The 20,490-nt window shown below is 39.3% G+C and overlaps 1 protein-coding gene across 1 annotated transcript in view; it reads left to right on the top strand.

Annotated features, from left to right (window-relative positions):
• The window catches only part of LOC103353590 (neurobeachin-like), a gene marked incomplete at its 3' end in the record, with an annotated part of 183,100 nt that overhangs the window by 109,130 nt on the left and 53,480 nt on the right, over positions 1 to 20,490 (top strand). Inside the window, exons 39-41 of the mRNA XM_008276644.1 lie at positions 5,184 to 5,308; positions 14,451 to 14,597; positions 19,984 to 20,120. Of these exons, the coding sequence (XP_008274866.1) occupies positions 5,184 to 5,308; positions 14,451 to 14,597; positions 19,984 to 20,120 (409 nt within the window). The remainder of the gene's footprint in view (positions 1 to 5,183; positions 5,309 to 14,450; positions 14,598 to 19,983; positions 20,121 to 20,490) is intronic.

Below are 20,490 nucleotides of genomic sequence, written 5' to 3'. Positions count from 1 at the left end.
CAAGGTCTCTGGTTGAGCCTGGCAATATAAACAAAATCTAGCCTGGTAATACCCCAGATATAATTCAAAAATACTGATATTTTTGACAGCCAGAGCAGCAAAGTGTTATATCATTTAATCTATTACTTGAAATTATTCCGTAAAAGACTTACTTTTGTGTAAAATTAGCACCAAAATTGTAGAATTTCTTTTTTTCATCTTATAATTTTTAAATAATCAACCTCTAAATGCCTTTTTTCTCCTATAACAACTGCATACAGGCTCTAAAGGTTTATAATCTACCCACTCCACCAAAGCCTTCTCTGGCAGTATTAGTTTCTGGCGCACCTTCTTACATTTTTCAGTGCACTATCTGGAGAGGATTCAATAAAAATGGATCTCTATTCAACACAACTTCAAATGAAAATGTTTTTATTTATTTATTTCTTATTCTTTATTAATTAGATCTTATTTAAAGCACGGTGGTCCTTTGTTCTTGCACACTGATATGCTCTCTACTCGCATTTGTTCTTGACCTACACCAGGCTCTATTCCTTTGGGGCACTCTTAACCTTGTACACTGTGCTAATTATCTCTGGAAAGAGGCCCATTCTCACAATCATCAATTTCATTGGGTGTTGAAATTGAGCTGGGCATGGCCTCACTGTGCCACATTTCCAGTGAAAGATGGGCTGCACAAAGCTGGCGATCCAGGGGAGTTCACCAACGCTACAGTATGGCTCCTCATCCTTCGTCTGATCTCGTATGTCTGTCTTCATTACACCAGATGACCTGGAGTTAATCTAGCTGCTGCTGTGTTGTTTCCCTTTTGTCTTTGTCCAATAGCCATTCTTCAGTGTGTCTCCTCTCTATCTCTCAATCTACAAAGGAAAAGTCATATTCAATAACCAGAGGCAGTTGGATCTTAGCTCGGTAATCTTCCTTCTTCAAGAGTCTCGAGTGTAGTGATGATAAGAAATGGTAAAATTAAAGAGATGAAAGTCTTGTGTACCATTTGCAGCCCTCTGTGATAATCTAATCATGATGTTGGCCATACAGTCACTTAACACTTGGCATCTGACAGACACATGATCAAACTTGATGTGTTTTTATAGAGGAAATTACTGTGTATTTTTTCTTTATAGGTTACTTTGAAAGCAGTGGGCTCATCACCATATGGTTGCCAGCCACCGCTTTTGATGCGCAGTTTCTTTTTTGCCGATATTTTTTCCTCTAACAGCAGCATGTAGAAAAATTTTGCATAAAATGGGAAAAAAAAAAGAATGCACTGGTCGACCGAAAATGTTTTCACATTTCTTCACTTTGGTTTTTAGCCTTTGCTGGCGGCCGTATGGTTTTCGTGACGTGTGACATCCCAATCATTACAGAGCCACATATTTGGTTGTCATTTTAATGGGACGTCAAACTGGTTCAGTGAATTATTGTTACTTGGTCAAATGAGAGGTCGTTATTTTTCCTGAACTGAATAAGTTGTTGAATACGTTTTTTTGTTTTTTTTTTAAAGCGTTTTTAGCACTACTGTTAGATGCAGTCACACTTGCAACTCCAAGAAATTCCTCACTTTGTGTCTCATAGCCAGAGCCTGTTTGGCCGGCTGAAAAAGAAAGAAAAGACCACTTGTCCTTAGAATTACAATAAAAACTGATGTGTGTTCGGTGTCCCAGTCTCAGTGTGACAAAAACCAGTCACTGCCGCTTTGAATAGAATTGTCGCTGATTACTGGTATTTATTATAATTACCCCTTACTCATGTCACCAATGGAAGCTTTTAAAAGGAGTATAATGCTGTTTTATTGAATCAGCATGTCGCTGCCCTTCCTCCTGACCGCCTTACACGACTCCCCTCTGAGCATAAATAGAATAAAACGGAAATCTTTCACCATAAGAAACTCATCTGTCCGCAATCCCGCGCTGTGCGTGGCTGTTCTAGTTTCAGTGACCTGAGAAACATAAAGTTAATTATTGGTTTTGACAATATGTTTCTGTAATCATGTTTATTTAAATTATTTTATTATGATCACAAGGATTTTATTTAATTTGCAGATATAAAGTTACACTGTGAAGCAGCTGATCTGCGATGTGTAGTTTTTGCTGGACAGAACATGAATTTCTTTGTGCTGGCTGAAGTTTTCCCTTTTACTCACTCACCAGTACTTTTCTACAAAAAAGAAGACAAAACATGAGGAAACAAAGTAGGGTTTCTCAAATGATTGTATAGTTTCCTGTAACAGTGTTATCAGTCCTTTTTTTCGCCCTCTGGTCTTATTTAGAATTATGCCTGTCACCTTTTCCTTTCCTTGTGCAAACAAAACACACTGACTCCTTGAGGAAAGATGCACTTTAAATACCTATTTGAAAGAGACGAGAACAGACGATAGTCCTCTTTCACATTTATCCTACTGCACTTAGCAAGTCTGAAAGCCTCCATAAATAATGGTGCTCCTGTTTCCTGTAGGTTATCAGTGCTGGAAAATTAGCTTTTAAAATGCGGTTTGAAATCCATTTGGGTGATTGATGGGTGATGGGACTAATAAATTTTGCCAGTTTCTAGAGGGCCGGCTCACGGCAATTCTTTATGGTTGTCATGAAGCCAGACACACTGGATGCGTAAAATAAGGAGGTCTCAAGCCAACTCTGCTTAATGAATGCTGTTTGAGGGACAATTTGTTACGTAGACAATACGGGCAACTATCTTTCTATTATTGACTCTGAAGCAGGAATTGTATTTTATCACCTATGTTAAAAATTGATCATCTGAAGCATTAAAAAATAAAAGGATCAGACGTGATTAGTTAGCTTTTGTAGTATATTAAATGGCACAAATGTGTACATACGCTTGCCAAGCGAAATTTTACTCCGACTCCCATGTGAGGGAGGATAGCACCGGGTTTTGAATAAATATTACATTTATTGCTTATTTCCCACAGTGCATTTGAGAAATGTGCTTTTTGGTGGGTCAGCGCCATCTTGGGAATCCCTGATAGAGATTCCCTGTGGACGTCTGCAGCTGGGAGCTCAGGATTACCCAGCTGTAGATCTCCATTAGGACTGCAGTGCCTGATCAGTTTTTGGACCACCCTCAGAGAGGAGGTTACTTCAGCGCAGCACTTTGGCCAAGTCCAAATCCTGTCTAGCACTGACCACATAGTCTAGAATATCACAGGTCCAACTCAAACAGCAGAATACCACATTCAAACCGAAACCATCTGCACGGGACAAAACAAAAGGGGAAATATGTCAAAACGTTGGCATTCAACTCATTAATCAGTCATTATACCTTGAGGGTTTGGTCTGTTGTGCTTTTGTTTCCTGTTAAAAATGAAGATATGTTGTAAACTAAAGTCGGACTCAAATGAGCAACCTTTAGCAGACCGTATAAATGAAGCAAATGCGGTTAATACCGTTGTAAGGAAATCTTCAAAGTAGCGGATTTATCCCCCACTGGCATCTGCTGTCTATTTGCACTAAGAATTAGGGGACATAATCTTCAACAGTAATCGCCCAGTTGCCTACAGTGGATTTACATTTTTCACACTGTGTAATCTTGCATTTACAATATCATTTACGTGGGTGTCTCCTTTCCACCCACTGACATCTCTCTTTTCCTCTGTTAAGCTTTGAGGGAGATTGACAGGGGACAAGCTCAAGGCGTTCAGTCTTGCTTTGCATACAGCGGCTCATGATACTTGGTGCATACAACATGTGCATGCACACACACACACACACACACGCATGCTCAGTTTTGATTGATACTTAACTGAAACTGAGCTCTTGTTGCTGTCAGAGCTCTGCTAAGTCTCCTGAGCCTCTTGATTTCTGACACTGGTAGATATTATATTCGTGGAACAAGGAGGCTGTATTTTGTGATGTGATCCCCTGTAACACTTTAATCTGTTTAGACTGCTTCAATACTCTGGCAGCGAAGGGGGCAGAAACTATACAATGAAATAGACGGCTGCTTGCCAAAGTCTTACTGTGGCTAGCGCACACTGAAAAATCTTTACTTGGATTTGAACACACAATACTCCATCCGAGGTTTAATTCTGAGCTTTGGGTGGCTGTTTCTAGGACTTAGACAATAACCCGAAAAACATTTGTTCTACCATAGAATGTTTTATTTGTGTAAATAGCAATACCACTGTCAATGTGAGTTAAACTGCGTGGCCATTGAAGTGTTCTTTTCTATCTGCACATGCTGTAGTTGTTGAAGTTCAGCAACATGAAGCAGACGGACGCTTTATTCCCTCATATTTGGCTGAAAATGATCCACATGCACACTGATGTAATCTACTGTCAACTGCATACCAATTTTTTAAATCATCACTATTTTTTATGTGGTACTTCTCTCTGGTAAAGGTAAATTAAAGCAAGACCTTTTTTTTTTTTTTTTTTTGCTGTATGTCCCTCTAAAGGAAACATAAAGGCTTTGAAATAGCTCCAGCTAGTGCACAGTTGGAACAAGCAGTACTTAGAAATCTAATGCTAGTCCTGGTGCTTAATGGTTTGCATTAGCTGCAAGCAATAAAATTATCCCAGGTCCTCGCTAATGTTGGAATAATCATTTACAAAGATGGTTACCACATGCTGGAACTGTTTTCTTCTTTTTCCTTTTTTTTCTTTTTTTTTTTACGACCCTAATTCGCTGTTATTAATAATGAATAAAAATGCAATTTTCTATTGGGTTGCTGCAGGGCACTGGGAATCATTTCAATGAATATTTCAGCACATTATTTTAATCATGGCTCCACATACGCAGGGAGGGGGCTTGTTTTATAGGCTCATGCCTCAACCGCCCCAAGACCCTGATCATTAAACCCCACGCTGTCTGCGTTGAGGTTCCTACCTTTGATTTACAAGACTTGTTAAAAAACATTGTAAAAAAAGGAGGCAAGCTGTGCCATTTATACTTGTAATTTGATGCTGTATTTGTTAATGGGAGTGCCTGTGATTTATGTGTGTAGCGGTTGCTGCTGCTCCCTGCTGTTCTGATGCTATAGGCTTTAGCAGAGCTAACATTACCGGGCAGTGCGAAGCATGCCAGTACTCAGCCTAATAAGTCTGCTATCAGTGGCCTGATTTTTCTCCTCAAGATGTTTTCCCCAGATAAAGACAGTGGCTGCTGTAATCAGACCATCGCGGAGGAGTGTTTGCTCTAACTTGCCTGTCCTCTTGTCTCTATTATAGTCAGCTGCATGACTTCTGGCGTCTGGACTATTGGGAAGACGACCTGCGGCGGAGGCGGAGATTTGTCAGAAACCCTTTTGGCTCCACCCACTTGGACGTCACGTGCAAGTCCCTGCAGGAATATGGTGAGTTTATCATTTCTCTGTGTAATCTGTATTTTTTATTTGTTTTTTTTTTTTCACAATTAGGTCACTGAAAATTCATCCTGACATCATTGCCACTTATAAAATGTTGAATTTCAGTGTTGCCACGAAAGCATTTTTGAGAAAGGATTAAACGTTTAACCCCGGCTCGTACCACATAATTTAGCATATTGCTTAAGAGAAGTTTTATAGGTAACAATATTTATGAGTCCTGTGGATTGAACATGACACATCCATTTTATTGCGCTTTTTATTTCCATCACAACACATACTCAGGAACAAATTGGGGCTCTCCCTTTATTGTTTTCGTCTCTGTGCCTGAAACCTTTCTCATTGACCTGGGCAGCGCTGTAGTGCTGCCCACCACCTTGTGTCAATTTGGCCTTACATCCTGCAACACTGACTTTAAAGGAAAGCAGCTCAGTACTATTAGACTTTCCCTATACTTCCTGTAGTGGAACAGAGCAGTAAATGTTTAATGGCACAAGTTTAAATTCATTGATTTTGAAATTTTATTGGGAGTAAGCATCTTTTTGACTTTACAGAAAATACAAAGGCATTGTGGTGAGGATAGACTTTTTGTAATGGCTGTGGACATGAGCATAATTATGACAATGTTCACTGACCTCATTTTGTCTCAGCGTTGAGCTGCTGAGGCAGATCGTTGGCTGGGTTCAGGATGTCATCTGGCTACTCTCAGCTTTTGCTCTGCCATGGCTACTATATGTACATCATGGCAGCTCTGTAGATAAACACATGCCAGCTGCTGACTCTGCAGCAGGTGGTCTCTATATAAGACACATGCAATAATTGGACCTTCTGCTTTGGATTTTGTGGTGGTTCCAATATTTTTTAGCTACAAATTCTGTGGGCTTTCAGTCATGTGTTGAGTCTTTCCCATTATCAACAAGTTTTACTTTAGCAACAGCTCAGAACTATTAAAGGCTTTTAAGCACCTCAGTATCTTTGGCGTAGAGATTGCGTTGCGTTGCATCAACATTGCCTAAATATGTAAATATGTTCCAGTAAACTTGTAAAAACAGATCAAAACATCAATAGAAATCTCTCCTCCCACTCCTGCAGCATTCTACACCATATTTCATCCATATTTACAGTCTAGTCCTCATCTCACTATAATAAATAATGACACACTTTGGCTTCTGCTTATACATATTTAGCATCTGTTATAATTCATTTTTGATATTTAGTCATTATTTTGTACTTGGTTAAGTTTTTTGTTTGTAAACTAGCACTAAGAAATAATGACCAAAATGAAGATTCGGTTTCGGTGTATATTTATTTATTAAGACTTCTAAGGTGAGTTTGAGCAATACAGCAACAGTCATGTATTAAGCAGTGTTGTTAAAATACACTGGTTATCTGTGTCATCTGTCTCCCAACCCTAATGTTTAATACCACCTGCCCATGGAATGCCACTAAAATAATTATTTTTTGATTTTCTGTAAGTATAAATGACTTAAAACACACAAGTTCTCTTAAATCTGTATGAATATGGAAGAGAAGATGATAAGAAGCTTGTGTCTTCTTTAGTGACTTATGTCCTGAAGTACAACAAACGCTTATCTTGTTATTTACTCCATCAGTTCTCCAGAATATGTTTTTGAGATATCAGTTTTGTTTCCGCTGTTTGACACTAGAGCCTCGGTGTAGTTGACTGAAGACTTGTTGAAATCCTGCTGGCATGCGGTGGTTTTAATGAGCGGAATAATGTATAAACTTGTCAAGTGAAAAGGGAACGCCTGCAGTCGGATGGCCCTCTTGCTCTCCACGAGAGGTGAGCTACACTTTGAGGCTTTTTTCCAGCAGGCTTTGATGTGTTTGCACGGCGGAGGCCAGGTTTCGTTATGGCTTAAAAATGAGAAAGATCTTTTTGTTCTTTGTTAGAGCTTCAGTAGACTTTGTTGCTAGTGACAGTTGGCAGTTTTTTTTTTGTTTTAAATGCATTACCACACTTTGTGTTTTTTAAGTATTCACTTTTAATTAACATGGCATTAAAGACAGGACCTGCCTTTGGCAGATAACCCTGGTGCAAAGGCCCAGAGGTTGGATATTCATTTGTCATAACATTCAGACTTTGCTTCTGGGATTTGACAAGGAAGCTATAGAAGTTTTTTGTGGGTTCCTGCCTGCATAGGCACCATAGTAGGAAAACAAAGAAGCTTGTTTGAGTTGACCCTTGAGAGTCATTATTAGGGCTTTAAAATCTGGGACTACTGAAAAACCAGCAGGTTGTCCAAACTAAATATGCAGTTTGTGGTTTGACATCAGGATATAGCGGTATACACTCATGGCAGCATCTTGAGTTTAAAGGGCAACACTTACATTGTTGTGTTCATAGTAAATGGCAGTCGTACCAACTCCAGCTCTCATGAAAGTGTAATGGAACAGTTTCTTTCATGAACATTTTAGTGAGTGGCTTTCATCAACATTGAAGAGTGTCAGTGCTTTGAGTTTCATTTTGAGCTAAAATAATTTCTTTATTTATTTTGTGGATTTCCAAAAGTTATTACTTGACCAATTATTTTAATCACTTATGTCTTTTTCAAATGATGACATTCACATTTTAGTACCAAAAGACCAAAGTATTAGCCAATGGCAGTGTTTTTCAACCCACGTGTTAAAATGTGACCTTATTTGCACTAAAAGTTTCAACAGAAGAGTTCAGTACTTCTCTCAAAATGATCAAGTCGATATATTGGCAGAACCATAAGTGTAACTTTGTAATGACCTTTGTATAATGCGCGTGTCTGAATGTGCGAGAGTGTGTGAAATCATGGACATGTGTGATGGGAGGTTAAACTCTGCCTTAAACTCTGCCTCGTTGTCTATTAGCAGCATTGACAGCTTAGCCAGCACATTCTGTCTCTGCCCTCTGCCTGTAATAACCTGCCGTGTTACAGCCAGCCTCCGCCCAGTATCAGAGTATATTGTTAGGTGATTGGAATTGGGCAAGCATGAAATGGAAGTCACGTTAATATTGATCCAAATGTTTAACGGGGTGTTTTACCTCCGGGTGTCCTTGCTGTCTCATTTCAGGTGAACAGCTTCTCTCAGAGCTGATTGCCCCAGGCGGAGATCTTTATAGCTCTTTACTGCAGCAGAGGCGGCCTCATGATGTGATATTAACCTTCTCTCTGCTTTATAATCAAAGATATTAAACTGTGACAAATGACAGCAGGGTGTTTGCTAACATGCAAATCCAGACATTTGAATGCAACCTTTCAGAAAATGCTTCAGAATATGCTCAGGAATTGGCTATACGTAGCTCACAGTGTTCAGGTCCAGATGTGGGGGATTATTATTAGACGTTGTTCTTTCTGTTTAGATGGAGAGAAGATGAGATTGTTTGTAACGTCTGGCAGCACAGTAGACACGCACTGTACATCCCAGGATATTGGATAAAGATCGCCCCAAGAGGAAGCGCCTGCACTGTATAAACTCCCCTACATCAAAGTTATAATGTTTACTTCTACGAACTCACAACACATACGGATGGCTTGCATCACAGGAAGTATGAAGCTGTCATTTTTTTTCCCCCCCCTTCTCATTTCATCCTTCAGTGCAGAGTAAATACAAGTGAAGAGACAGAGGGCAGAATTGCATTGCCCTAGCAGTAATGCAAGCCTATGAACAGAACTCTTTCTCTCCATGTGGAATGCGGAGCCTGTGGAGAAGGGAGCGTAGGAGCGAGATCTGAAACAGATAGTCTGGGAAACGGAAGAGATATATTTAAAACACTCCATAGTGCTCACGTTATATGAATCCTGGAATGAGTGCAAAGAACACAGATGTAAATTATAGTTTATTGCACTGATAGCGTAGTAAATAAGCTACGCAACGAAGGCATAGACTAATGCGTGCTATCCACACAGATGTTACAGACGGAGACATAAAACAGAATAATCCTGCAAAAGCCCCGGAGCTCATGATGTTTTTGAAGTCTGTGTTTAAACAGAGGTCAAGATAGTGGTTCATCTTTAGCTGTTTCTAAAACTCGGGGTCGACCGATTACTGACCGGTTCGATACAGTGTTGAGTAATTCCCCAAATATCTGGAAATTACTGACCACTTTTTAACCAACTCCTAATTAAATAAATAGATTTCAAAATTTGCTACGTTGGCTTTATTGCAGCTGCCTTTCTCTGTCTGTAGTCACTAGTCTTGTCTTGAGCAATGTCCCGCCCACAAGAAGAATAAATATTCAAAAGATCTGTGTTATTAAAAATATGTGGCATAATTAAATGAATTTCTAGAAAGTTTTGTGTTGGACTTTGTGATATTCAAAGTTTCGACACTAAGATTTGAATATTTTTTGCAGATGGATATCAGTTCCAAATAACAGAAATCTATATCCTGGATTAACAGTAATCAGTATTGTTTTGGTATCTGCTGTGAAAAGCCATATTGGTCAACCCCTATCCAACATTTTACCCATCATATCAATTAACAATTAATTTCTAATGGAACCAATATTTTTCTTTGCTTCGCCGTTTAAACCACTTTCTGAAAACCTTTATTTTTTTATAGCATAATAATTGAATTTCTAAAGTATTTGTGAAGGAAAAATACTGAAGAGAAAACACTCAGGCAACTTTCCTGAGCCTTAAGTAAAACATGATGTTGTGGATTTCTTTGTGAGGAATGGAGCGTGGTGGTTGAGGCAGGGTGTATAATACATAAGAGACGTACAAAAACACATGCTCACCGGCTCTGCTGAGGCCATAAAAACGAAAAGCCGGTGCCACAAAACTCTTCATGTTACAATGTATTGAACATTGACCCTTGGAAAAGGTGTTGAAGCTGAGTCAATGGTCTTTGAAGGCCTTTCAACACTTATCTATTCCACATTGCATCGTAAAACTACTGAACACTGAAACGGTTTCAAAATGTGAGCCTTTATCTAAGATTATGACGTTAATTTGAATTTAACTATTAAACTAGAAAAATATTGCTTCCCAGAATTTTTTTTTTTTTAATGCAACTTATTTTTTTGGTAAAAACAAAATGAAATTCACTCTTTAAAGATCTGGAAAGCTGTTACCATTGGCACTTAAAATTTCGATTTATTCGACCCCTCTGCTGCATGTATTAAAAGAAATGGCCATATATTTTTTTTAAAACTAATGTCCCATTTGTTTGCAATTTAGGATTATCTGTCTGATTATCTTGTGTTATATCCCATAACCAGACCTTGCTTTTTTCATGAATTACATCACAATAAAGAAATAAACAGGATACTTGTCTATATTATTGATCATGCCCCCTTTTTAATGATCTTAGCTTTGCAATATAAACATACTAAAGAAAAGAAAAAAAAAAACCCGTGCATTTAATTTGTTAGATTCTATCGGATCTTTTTCACAAATGGGAAAAAGTATTTGTTCCAACACACGGCTTCTGTACAACGGAATGAACGTCATGAGACAACAAAGTACGCTTTATATTGGAAATGATGCAGATCAGTAGTGGAGCCATTGAAGTGCCTGACTATGGCCCGAACTGACAAGCCAGCATCCAGTAAACCAACGCCCCATTCTCATCATTATTGTGCCATCTGTGGCGTTGTATCATTTGAGTAAGGCTGCATTTTAGGATGCCCTTTTACTGTCAATGGTCAAAGGAGTGTCTTTGTCCTGGTCTCGTTGATCATTGTCCTTTAAAACCACACCTGACCAGAGAGTTAACTGAGTGGTTGAGAATTTGTCACCAGCTGAGCAGCTTCAAAACTTTGATTGGATCATTTTCACCATTTTCTAAAAAGAAGAACAGAAATCACACTTTTCAGTTTTACCCCAAATCAGTAAAGAAAAGCACTTGAATGCTACATTTAGAGTTTTGTTTACTGTCTATATTTAAACTAGGAGGGAACGAGGAGAGTGCATCCTGCCAAGGCGATGCCCAATCTTGCAATTTACCAAAAGTGGTCCAGATCTGTACCAGACTTTTTTTGGGTTCTTCTTATGTTCGTGCTCACCCGCTCCACCAAGTTTCATAATATTCAGCTCAGTAGTTTTACCATAATCTTGCTGACAAACAGACAAATGGCACTGATAACATACCTCTGCATGACTCTCTCAGCTGAAAAATAAAAACTGTATATTTTTTTTAGATGTAACAGTTAAGTAGGTTTGTAAAAGCTGCAACACAGTACGGCACTTTAGCAACAACCTCCTCAACTCATACTATACATACAAACAATAAACTTAATATAAACACTCTATAATAACATCTCTCAGACTCCTGGATGAAACTTAAGATCTGAAAAATGTATGTAGTCCTACTATCGATATTGCATTGTAATAGTGGACTTACAGGAAATGTGTGCACAGTTGGCCATTGGTAAAACCCTATAGAGCTCAGGACACACATCCTAGCTGAACCTCAGCGATCAGCGTTCAGCGGCGGCCTCCATTGGTGACAGCAGGCAGGTCTTCATCAGCCTCCAATGAGGTCACGAAAGCTCTGCAATGCACTTTACTGAGTGTAATTAGTGCACTCTGTTTCAACTCAGTGATTGAACAAGAGGACCCGCGAGACTTGTGATCGGTGGCTTCTCCTGGCGCTGTTCCTGAAGAGCTTGAAAGCAAACATGAAATAGAACTGCTTTGACAATGAGAAGCTCGTGACAGTAGCTTTTCATAGTAGTTTTTATAGTCATATATGTTAGTTGGCGGAGCACTGCTATGATATGACTCTGCAGGGACAACATTAATTACAAATTTAATAATGTTGTTGCAGATTCACAATTAATAGGATTTAAGAGACATGTTTGAGTTCACATCTTTTTAAAGCTAAAGTATACATCTGTAATTACTTTGCTTGGTAGTTTTATAAGCCTTTGTAATTTTGCATGTTATAACACAGGACCAGCATTATTCTAACATTAATTCAATATCCTATTTGACATCCTATTTATTCAGTTTTATTCACACGGTGAAGTTTAAATACAGAGTAAGAATTGCAGCTTTTCATACCATTAAATGAATTAATTTCATGATTGAATTTTTAAATCCTTCAGTAGGTGATGATGCACATAGTTCCTAGCCCAGCCTGCACTTGTCTCGTGTTTCTTTTAATCCCCTCTTATGAGCTACATTAGATTTCCAAAGGACCATTCTCTTTGCTTTGCCCTGTAGTGGTCAAGGGTGAAGACATGAAAAGCTTTCTGATGAGTCGGCTCTGACACCACGGCACAGCGAGTCCTGTAATAGTGACAAACTGCAACTCTTTTCGTACAGTGGCGTCTGCCATCATTCACCAGAAGATCACTTTTCATGTCAGCATATTTTCCCCTTCATGTCAGGGCTCTTCGTTTCTTGTTATTTATAATCGTATTACTTTTCTGTGAGATTGCATTGTGGGTAGAGCCGAGCGCAGTCCTCTACCCGACATAGTTGCCCCCCTGCAGCAGTTGATGCTGTAGAAATCAGCATGGTTTATTTGGTCTACTCAACCCTGTCCAGACTTGCCAATCAGATCATCAGCCCGTCTCCCGAGTTTTCCCTCATTTACTTGGAGCGTAATGACGGTTTACAGAATTACAGTTTTAAGTTTCACTCATTTTGCTTTGATTTCTGACCGCTGGCTGGCTCTTGCCTTTAACATTACGCAGAATTCATTTCCGAAACGCTCAGACTTCTTCCCTTCGTCTGATGAAAGCACTCCAGATATGAGACAGAGCAGGAAACAGACTTTTTTCTCAGTAGCAGTGTTGACAACAGTCAAATGTGACCTCTTCAAGACAAGGTACATGTTCCTCAGGGGAGGGAGAGGCGAATTAAGAACTGTGCTGAAAGGAAACATGTCAGGCGGGTGTCAACCACCTCCCATTTCTTGATATGTGTTCTTCCTCTCTCACACGCAAAGTTCTCCTCTGGTTATTTCCTACATTGGACTTCACAAAGACAAATTCACATAAACGTTTTGAGCAGCTGTGTGGCAGGCACATGCTGGAGATGGGCTGATTTAATCTGATAAATGTGTTGTGAGACCTCTTTGTTTTTCAGGATGTGTGAACACATCTTATTCAATGAGCGTGCTCAGCTATAGCCATATGATGAAGTCCTGGTGTAAGCAGCCTCCTAATTGTGCTGTCTGTTCAGTCTCACTCTTGTCAAGTCTCCAAAAGCTGCAAATGATATCTCTAATCTACTATGAGCTTAAGATTTATCCCCCCGACTCAGCTGTTGGTCTTTCAAGATGCAGATAGTGTTTCATTGTTGACCTTGTCTAAAAATAAAAGCTGAAACACTTCTGATGTTCAGCTACGCGAAATGTATTCAGTGAACGAACGTGTACTCTGACATTCTTTCATTTGCTGTGGCAAGTACATTAGTGTGCATCTCATGTCAGGTTCATGCTGCATATCATTGTATATTTCTTGCAGAAATTTTCCATGGCTTATTTTCCCTTTTAAAAAAAAAAAAAAATGGACTGGATATTATGCGTATTAGGAGTCTATTAGAACAGAATCTTTTGTTTTAACTTATTAATATGCACACAAGCAATTTTTTTTTTTGCATAATTTTAAAATATATTATAAAAACATTTCTAGTTTCTGACGATTATTTCTACTTACTGTGAGTGTGTGTGTCTGTGTTCAGGATTTGTGTCTGTATTATGGAGTCATTGATGTCTCTGGTGGGTGTGTGGATGCTGTTTTGCTTTTTTTTTTTTTCTTCTTCCTGTAAATGCTGCAGCATTTTCTGGCACTCTATTTCATAAATTCTAACCTGAAACATATCATAGATTGTAATTTAAACTGGCTAGCAGCGAGGTATTGCTCCGTCAATGACTATGACCGCTAAACATTCTCATGCTTTATTGCAGACAGATAGGTGGGAAAATACTGTGTTGCTAAGCAGAAATGTGTCAGTGGAAAGCGCTTATAGAAGGTGGCAGAATAGGAAAAGTGATATGATTTTGCCAAGGACCAGACCGGTGGTAGACAAAAATATTTGGGAAAATTGTAGAAACCTGATTGCTGACACCTGGGATAGACCGTTGCCAAGTTTTTTAGCCCATTTAAACACAGTCACCAATACTAATCTGAGCTTTATTGGACAACATTTAGTGGTCTCCTTTTCCGTATTTGTTTTTACAGGCTCAGATGAGGACAAGGTGGTCAAGTCTAAGACAGTCTTCCGCAGCCCAACCGTAGCCAGTCAGAACCCTGAGACCGAACTGATGCTGGAGGGAGACGACGATGCCGTGAGCCTGCTGCAGGAGAAGGAGATGGACAACCTGGGTGGTAAGTCAGAGCCACAGCACTTCTAGTAACCCCCAGTCAACATCATCTCTGCAGCATCAGTGCTTGTCTTCTGTGTGTCTTTATCCCACTAGCTGGCGTAGTCGGTGTGTGTGATTAACATCAGTGCATCAAATGAAGGGTTTGGATCCGTGTGGAGCAGCTTCGAATGCTCATTATGGTACACTGTTAACAGTACAACTGACAGGGAATGCTTTTAAATACTTGTCGAACTTATTATTCAGAATCTGTTTATGTAATGAGTTTGAGGCCTGAGTTTAGTGGTCGCGGTCTGCAGTCCACCTTTAAAAGTCAAATGCTTTGCCTCAGTGTTCTGATCTGGACAGCTTTGCTTAAGTTTGACAGCTACATGCTGTTTTTATCTGATAAGTGTCCTTCTCTGTTTTGTTTTGGATCACTTTAGCTCCGTTCCTTCCTCGACTGTTTATCTCCAGAGGCAAGTCGTCCAAAGTTAAACTAACACCGGAAAGATGATCAATCCAGATGTGTCACAATTCATATTTAGGATTTTTTTTTTTTAAATCAGTCGGTAATTAAAGTTGATAGAAACCGCTGCTTGCTAATGCCCTTATTTAACCTGTCCTTTGGCCTGATGCTTTAGCGTCAATAGTGGGATGACACTGTTCAAAATCTTTGTAGAACTGAGTCAGTATGTTTACGTTGTATGTAGTTCATATTGTAAAAACTCACCTTGTGCTTTTTTTAAATACTAACCAAGCATAAATATGTAATAATGTCACTAACTGCCATCAAAGTGATTGCTCAGACTGCTGATAACATACATACACACTACGATCTTTTAAAGATGCTGATTAACCACTAAAAACTGAGCAAAAATCAAAACACACACAATCACACATTTATTTCTGCAAATATTGTAATATAATCATTTGACATATTTCTGATGTAAATTATTGCAGCTAAAATATTAGTAGTAGTAACTGTAGACAGTGTTTTCTCCTGCAAATAGAAGTCATTCCTTGAAGAATCTTAAATATTGCAAGTACCTTTTTTTCTTATTTATACAAATCAGTGTTAGATTTTAGCTGAACCCAGGACATTTACCAAGAAAAGTTCATATAATGTCTATTGTCTGCATGGATGTGAATACTTGGATTGTGAACGTGCGCCAGCTGCCCCTGATTCTGGTTTATTTGACCCATAAAAGATCAGGAAATTCAAATACAATACTAAAGCTTGTTTCATGTTTTAGTTTTCCATTGCTATCTTAAACCAGCTGTAATAATTTATTTGAAGCAGTTGAGTTAACAGAACAATTCACTGCTGAGGTGATAGCTGCCCAAACATGCTGTAATTTAACCAGCACTCCAGAGTGTGATGGTAAGTTATCCAGAGTTTACTTGAGTTTTCTGTGTTTATCAAGTATGCTGCATTGTTTATTAATCGTTTAAGCCAAGTCATAAGTCTGTTAATGATTTGATGCCTAAACAATGCAGGCTTTTGATTATAATATAAAGTAATACTTGTCCCTGGTGGCCATTCTCAACCCCAAAAAACATTTCCTGTGACAAAGAAAATAAACCAATGGAGAATTTAGAAGTAACGGTTTCTGTGCTATTGGTGAGAAACCATCATTCTTTGTTATCAGCTGTTGTAGATTTGGTTTCATTTTTGATGACGGGCTCAGATCACGTAAGCAAACACTCACAGCTCCAATAGTGTGCAGACATGTTTAGTTGTTAATGTGTGTTAAAAGTTTTATTTAAATAATATCTGACGTTTTCCAGAGAATTCACTAGTACTTGCTGGATTGTAATCATAACTAACAAAACTGAGCAGGAAAATTGGAAGGTGTTCACATTATATAATTTAATGTCATGGATTTTGTTACCGGGCCCTACAACTTGTATAAATATTCAGTCTCCGGGGCAACACGGTGCTTTCAGCTGGGTTTTGACAGAAATATCACTGGTTTGTTTGCATAAACCCTCCAGGTAACATCTGTAATTTTGCCAAAATGTCTTCACTAAACCAGTAGGATCAGGCCGGCTACTGAAATGCATGACAGCAACAAATAATTTATATATGTAATTCCAGGTATAAAATGTATGGAAAAAGATGTCCTGAAACCTTAGACTGGCCGAAGCTTAAACAAACACCTCTGTCTCATAGCCATACATTGACCCGTTAGCATGGCTTAGTGCATGAAGCTCAGTCTGAACCAGGCCACTGCTGAGCACTGAAATCCCCTCTTAGATCCCACAGATGAATCTCAGAGGAGGAGACTAACCCCTCCTTTTTGTCCCAGGGCCAGCAGGCAGCCAAACACTCCATGTCTGTCAGATGAACCCTGCACCAGCCATTCTGAAGAGCAGGGCAAGCGGCGAAATACAAACAGAACGTTATCTCCCGAGAAAACGAATAATGGCGTCGTACAAAATAGAAATGCTGAGATGCAGTACTTGCGATGCATTTATGACGTGTGAGCTGAAAATACGAACCAAACTTTGAAGGTTGGACACCGACTTTGAAGAAAAAATGTTCAGATTTAAAAACTTTTTTTTTTTTTTTTTAATTCTCAAACAAAGCTGAGTTCAGGTTTTTACCAATAGGGGAGCTCCCTCATACTGGAACATTTGGATAATGTCTTTTTTATTAATTTATTTATTTTTACCAGGATGCACTGCCTGCGTTTGTCTTGTATCTAATCTCAGGCACGAACAGCCTTAATGAGAGATCTGGGACTAGATCCTTGTCAACAACAGAGCTCCTCCTGCCAGCCGCTGGGTCAATGCCTGCTGCTACTGCCAAAGGGGTGGCGCCTGCACTCATGGGCTCAGGCAGTTGTGGTTGCTGAACCTATAGTTTTGCTCCCCCACAAACACTGGAAATGCTGTCTGTGCTTCGGCCGACAATGAACGAATGTTTCTGTATGCACATATTGTAACCAAAATCGAGTAAAATAGAAATTGCATGTGAAGGAAAAAGAGCCGTGGAGCCTGAGCCGAGCAGAGCACTTCTCGTGTCAAAGAGGAGTCTGTAGATTTCACTGTTCTGCTGGCGTACCGGAACCATGTTAGTATACCCCCCAAGTGTGGTTTAGCAGCCACAACCATTTTGTTTTGCCTTAATTTAGCCTTTCTGTATCCATTTTAAGTCCCCATTCAGTGCGCTGATCTCTTGAGTGCTGACATGTTTATAAGGGAGTAAAACCAACACAACATTTCTGAATGTGTAATCTCGGAAGACGAGGGGCGACGTTATCCTGCTTTTTGGTTGTTCCTCAATTCATTTTAAAGGTCTACAAATCCTTTAATATAAACACGCACGTCTGTGTGTGTGTGTGTGTGTGTGTGTGTGTGTGTGTCTGCTACATGTCAACATATGCATATTTCTTAGTAAATGATACTGCTCATGTACTCAACTAGCCCACTTCTACTTGTATTTCACTCATAATGTAAAATATAAAAGCACTAATCAAAGCAGTCAACTAGATGGATTGTTGGTAATAATATACCCATCTTCTCAGCAGTTCTCCCAAACTCCCACCATACTGAAATGAGACTTTTCATCACTTCATTAAATTGGCCTGTCATTTCAGAAATATTTGCATTTTCATTACAACAAAGACCCAACAGACGCATATTCCCAGCTTTATCCTACATACAGCCCTCATCCCGTGTAACTCATCCACTGTAACTTGCCCCTAATTTCATTATTCTCATGTAAACATTTTAATGCCATATAGCCTAATTATGGAAGGATCCCTGAGGGGATTACTGCCTAATCCTCTTCCTGCCTATGAGCAATGGATGCTGTGGCTTAATGCTTCAGGCTATAGTGTCTTTCTGTGTGTGTGTGTGTGTGTGTGTGTGTGTAGCCCTTCAGGGACAAAACACAATGCTTCAGCCCTGGAAGTGTTATTTTTAGAAGGAGGTGGATTGACCTATAATTTAGTGAACATAAAGAAAATCTACTTTTATTGTAGCTTAAAGTGTTTATGCACCGAAATGGGCAAATAACAATTAAATAGCAACAACACAGTGCAATAATTCTGTTATTGTTGGTTTTACATAAATACTTGCTTTGCTGTTGAATGTCATTTTTTTGTGCTTTTTTTTTCTCCTCTCTCTTTTTTTTTAAAGTACACTAAACGTTATCAGACATGCAGAAAAACAGGCTGAGGTTACTGCTATGAAGCTTGTAAGCAACGTGTAGCGTCTGAGCTGATAGCATCAGCAGATAGGATCACTGTTAATGGACCCGAGCAACGCTGAGGAAGAAAAAAAAAACCGAGAGATCCAGGGAGGGCGGTTTAACGGTGCAGCCTGCAAGAGCGATGAAGGGGCGCTCTGGGAGTTGAGACCGAAATCCACTTGTATTCCTGTAACACAATCGGCCATAATTGGCCGAGGAACGCAGATTAAGATTGATGAGACATTAAAGTGGCTCTTTGGAGTTTAAGGGATCGATAAATATCCTGATTTCGAGAGCCTTCGTTTGAGAGCAGACAAATCACTGTAACGGTGCTCCGCAGCGACACTGATCTGAGAACATGGAGGATGAAGCAGAGGAGGAGAGGGAGGAGGAGGAGGAGACTGAAATGAAGATGTGATCACGATCAGCTGACCAGGGTCACAAACCCACCTTAGCATTTTTGGAAAATGATTTGATTTGAAACTAAGCTTTATTAGTGTAGTATCTCAGTTTTATTATTTCCTTTATTTATCTTTTTTTTGGTAGTTTTTCCAAATTCACTTACAGACATGTCTGCTTTAAAGTAGTCCTGTATAACAATGGCATTCATATTTTACTCCTTTAGACTACAGCAAATGCATTATAATGATATGATAATGTGTGTAAGGAGAAAAACGAATTATTATAATTTATTTACTCTAATGGAACCGTTTTTTTTTCTCAACAGGAATTGTGTGCGTAATGGTCCGATCAGATGGTTTACTGAAACCTTTCTGTAGTCAGTGTGTCGCAGATATTAACACACACACAGATATTAACTACTCATATTAAAACGGGTACAAATTTCTATTTGCTATGTTTTTCTTAAATCTTTATAACCCAGAATAATTCACTATATTCTGAGCATAACAATGTTTGCAGTACAACGAAAAAGGAACGCCTTGGTTTCATGACGCCACAAATAAAATTACAAATGAAGAGTTTCACGGCATTGTCCTGATGCGCATTTTTTGTCTCACCTACAGTGACTGAATTTAAAATTCCCTACTGTTCATAACCACAGACTGTGGCTGTATGCGCACGCAGCACCTACAAACAGGCCGCTGGCTTTACGCACCGCGGTTCAGTTTTACAGATTAAAGCTCGGCCTCGTTTTATTTTAAATAACTACAACCTGTTTTGCATGTCCCCCCCTTTCTGCTCTGTGCAGGCCCAGTGGTCCTGAGCAGCCCGGCCCAGCTCGTTGCCCCAGTCCTGGTGGCCCGCGGGACTCTGTCCATCACCACCACTGAAATCTACTTTGAGGTGGACGAGGATGACCCTGCCTTCAAAAGGGTCGACTCAAAGGTAAGTAACCTGCAAGCGAGTGTGCAGCTCAAGTTTAAAGCGGCCAGTTAGGTCTCCGACCTGTTTCCTGGCTGTTGTTTCCCCCACGACAACAACTAAACACACAATTGTTGATTATATAATGAAAAATCTGTTTTGGCACATATTAACAGAAAAGTGCTCTGCGCTTCTATCCAACGTGTCTATTTCTGTTATTATTTAACGACGAGTTATTTCACAGATTTCCGTCTTAAATTACAGCTATTTTTTTGTTGTGTGTGTGTGTTTAATTTGCTGTGTTATTTATGCATTTTAAAAGTCCTGTTAAAGCCACTGAGGCCTGCTCCTCATGAAGGCTGAAGCGTCAAACAGCTACGACAGGTAATCCACC

Source organism: Stegastes partitus, unplaced genomic scaffold (assembly GCF_000690725.1).
Source record: "Stegastes partitus isolate 25-593 unplaced genomic scaffold, Stegastes_partitus-1.0.2 Scaffold78, whole genome shotgun sequence".
Taxonomy (NCBI): Eukaryota; Metazoa; Chordata; class Actinopteri; family Pomacentridae; genus Stegastes; species Stegastes partitus.
This window is presented reverse-complemented; position numbering and strand designations above follow the sequence as displayed.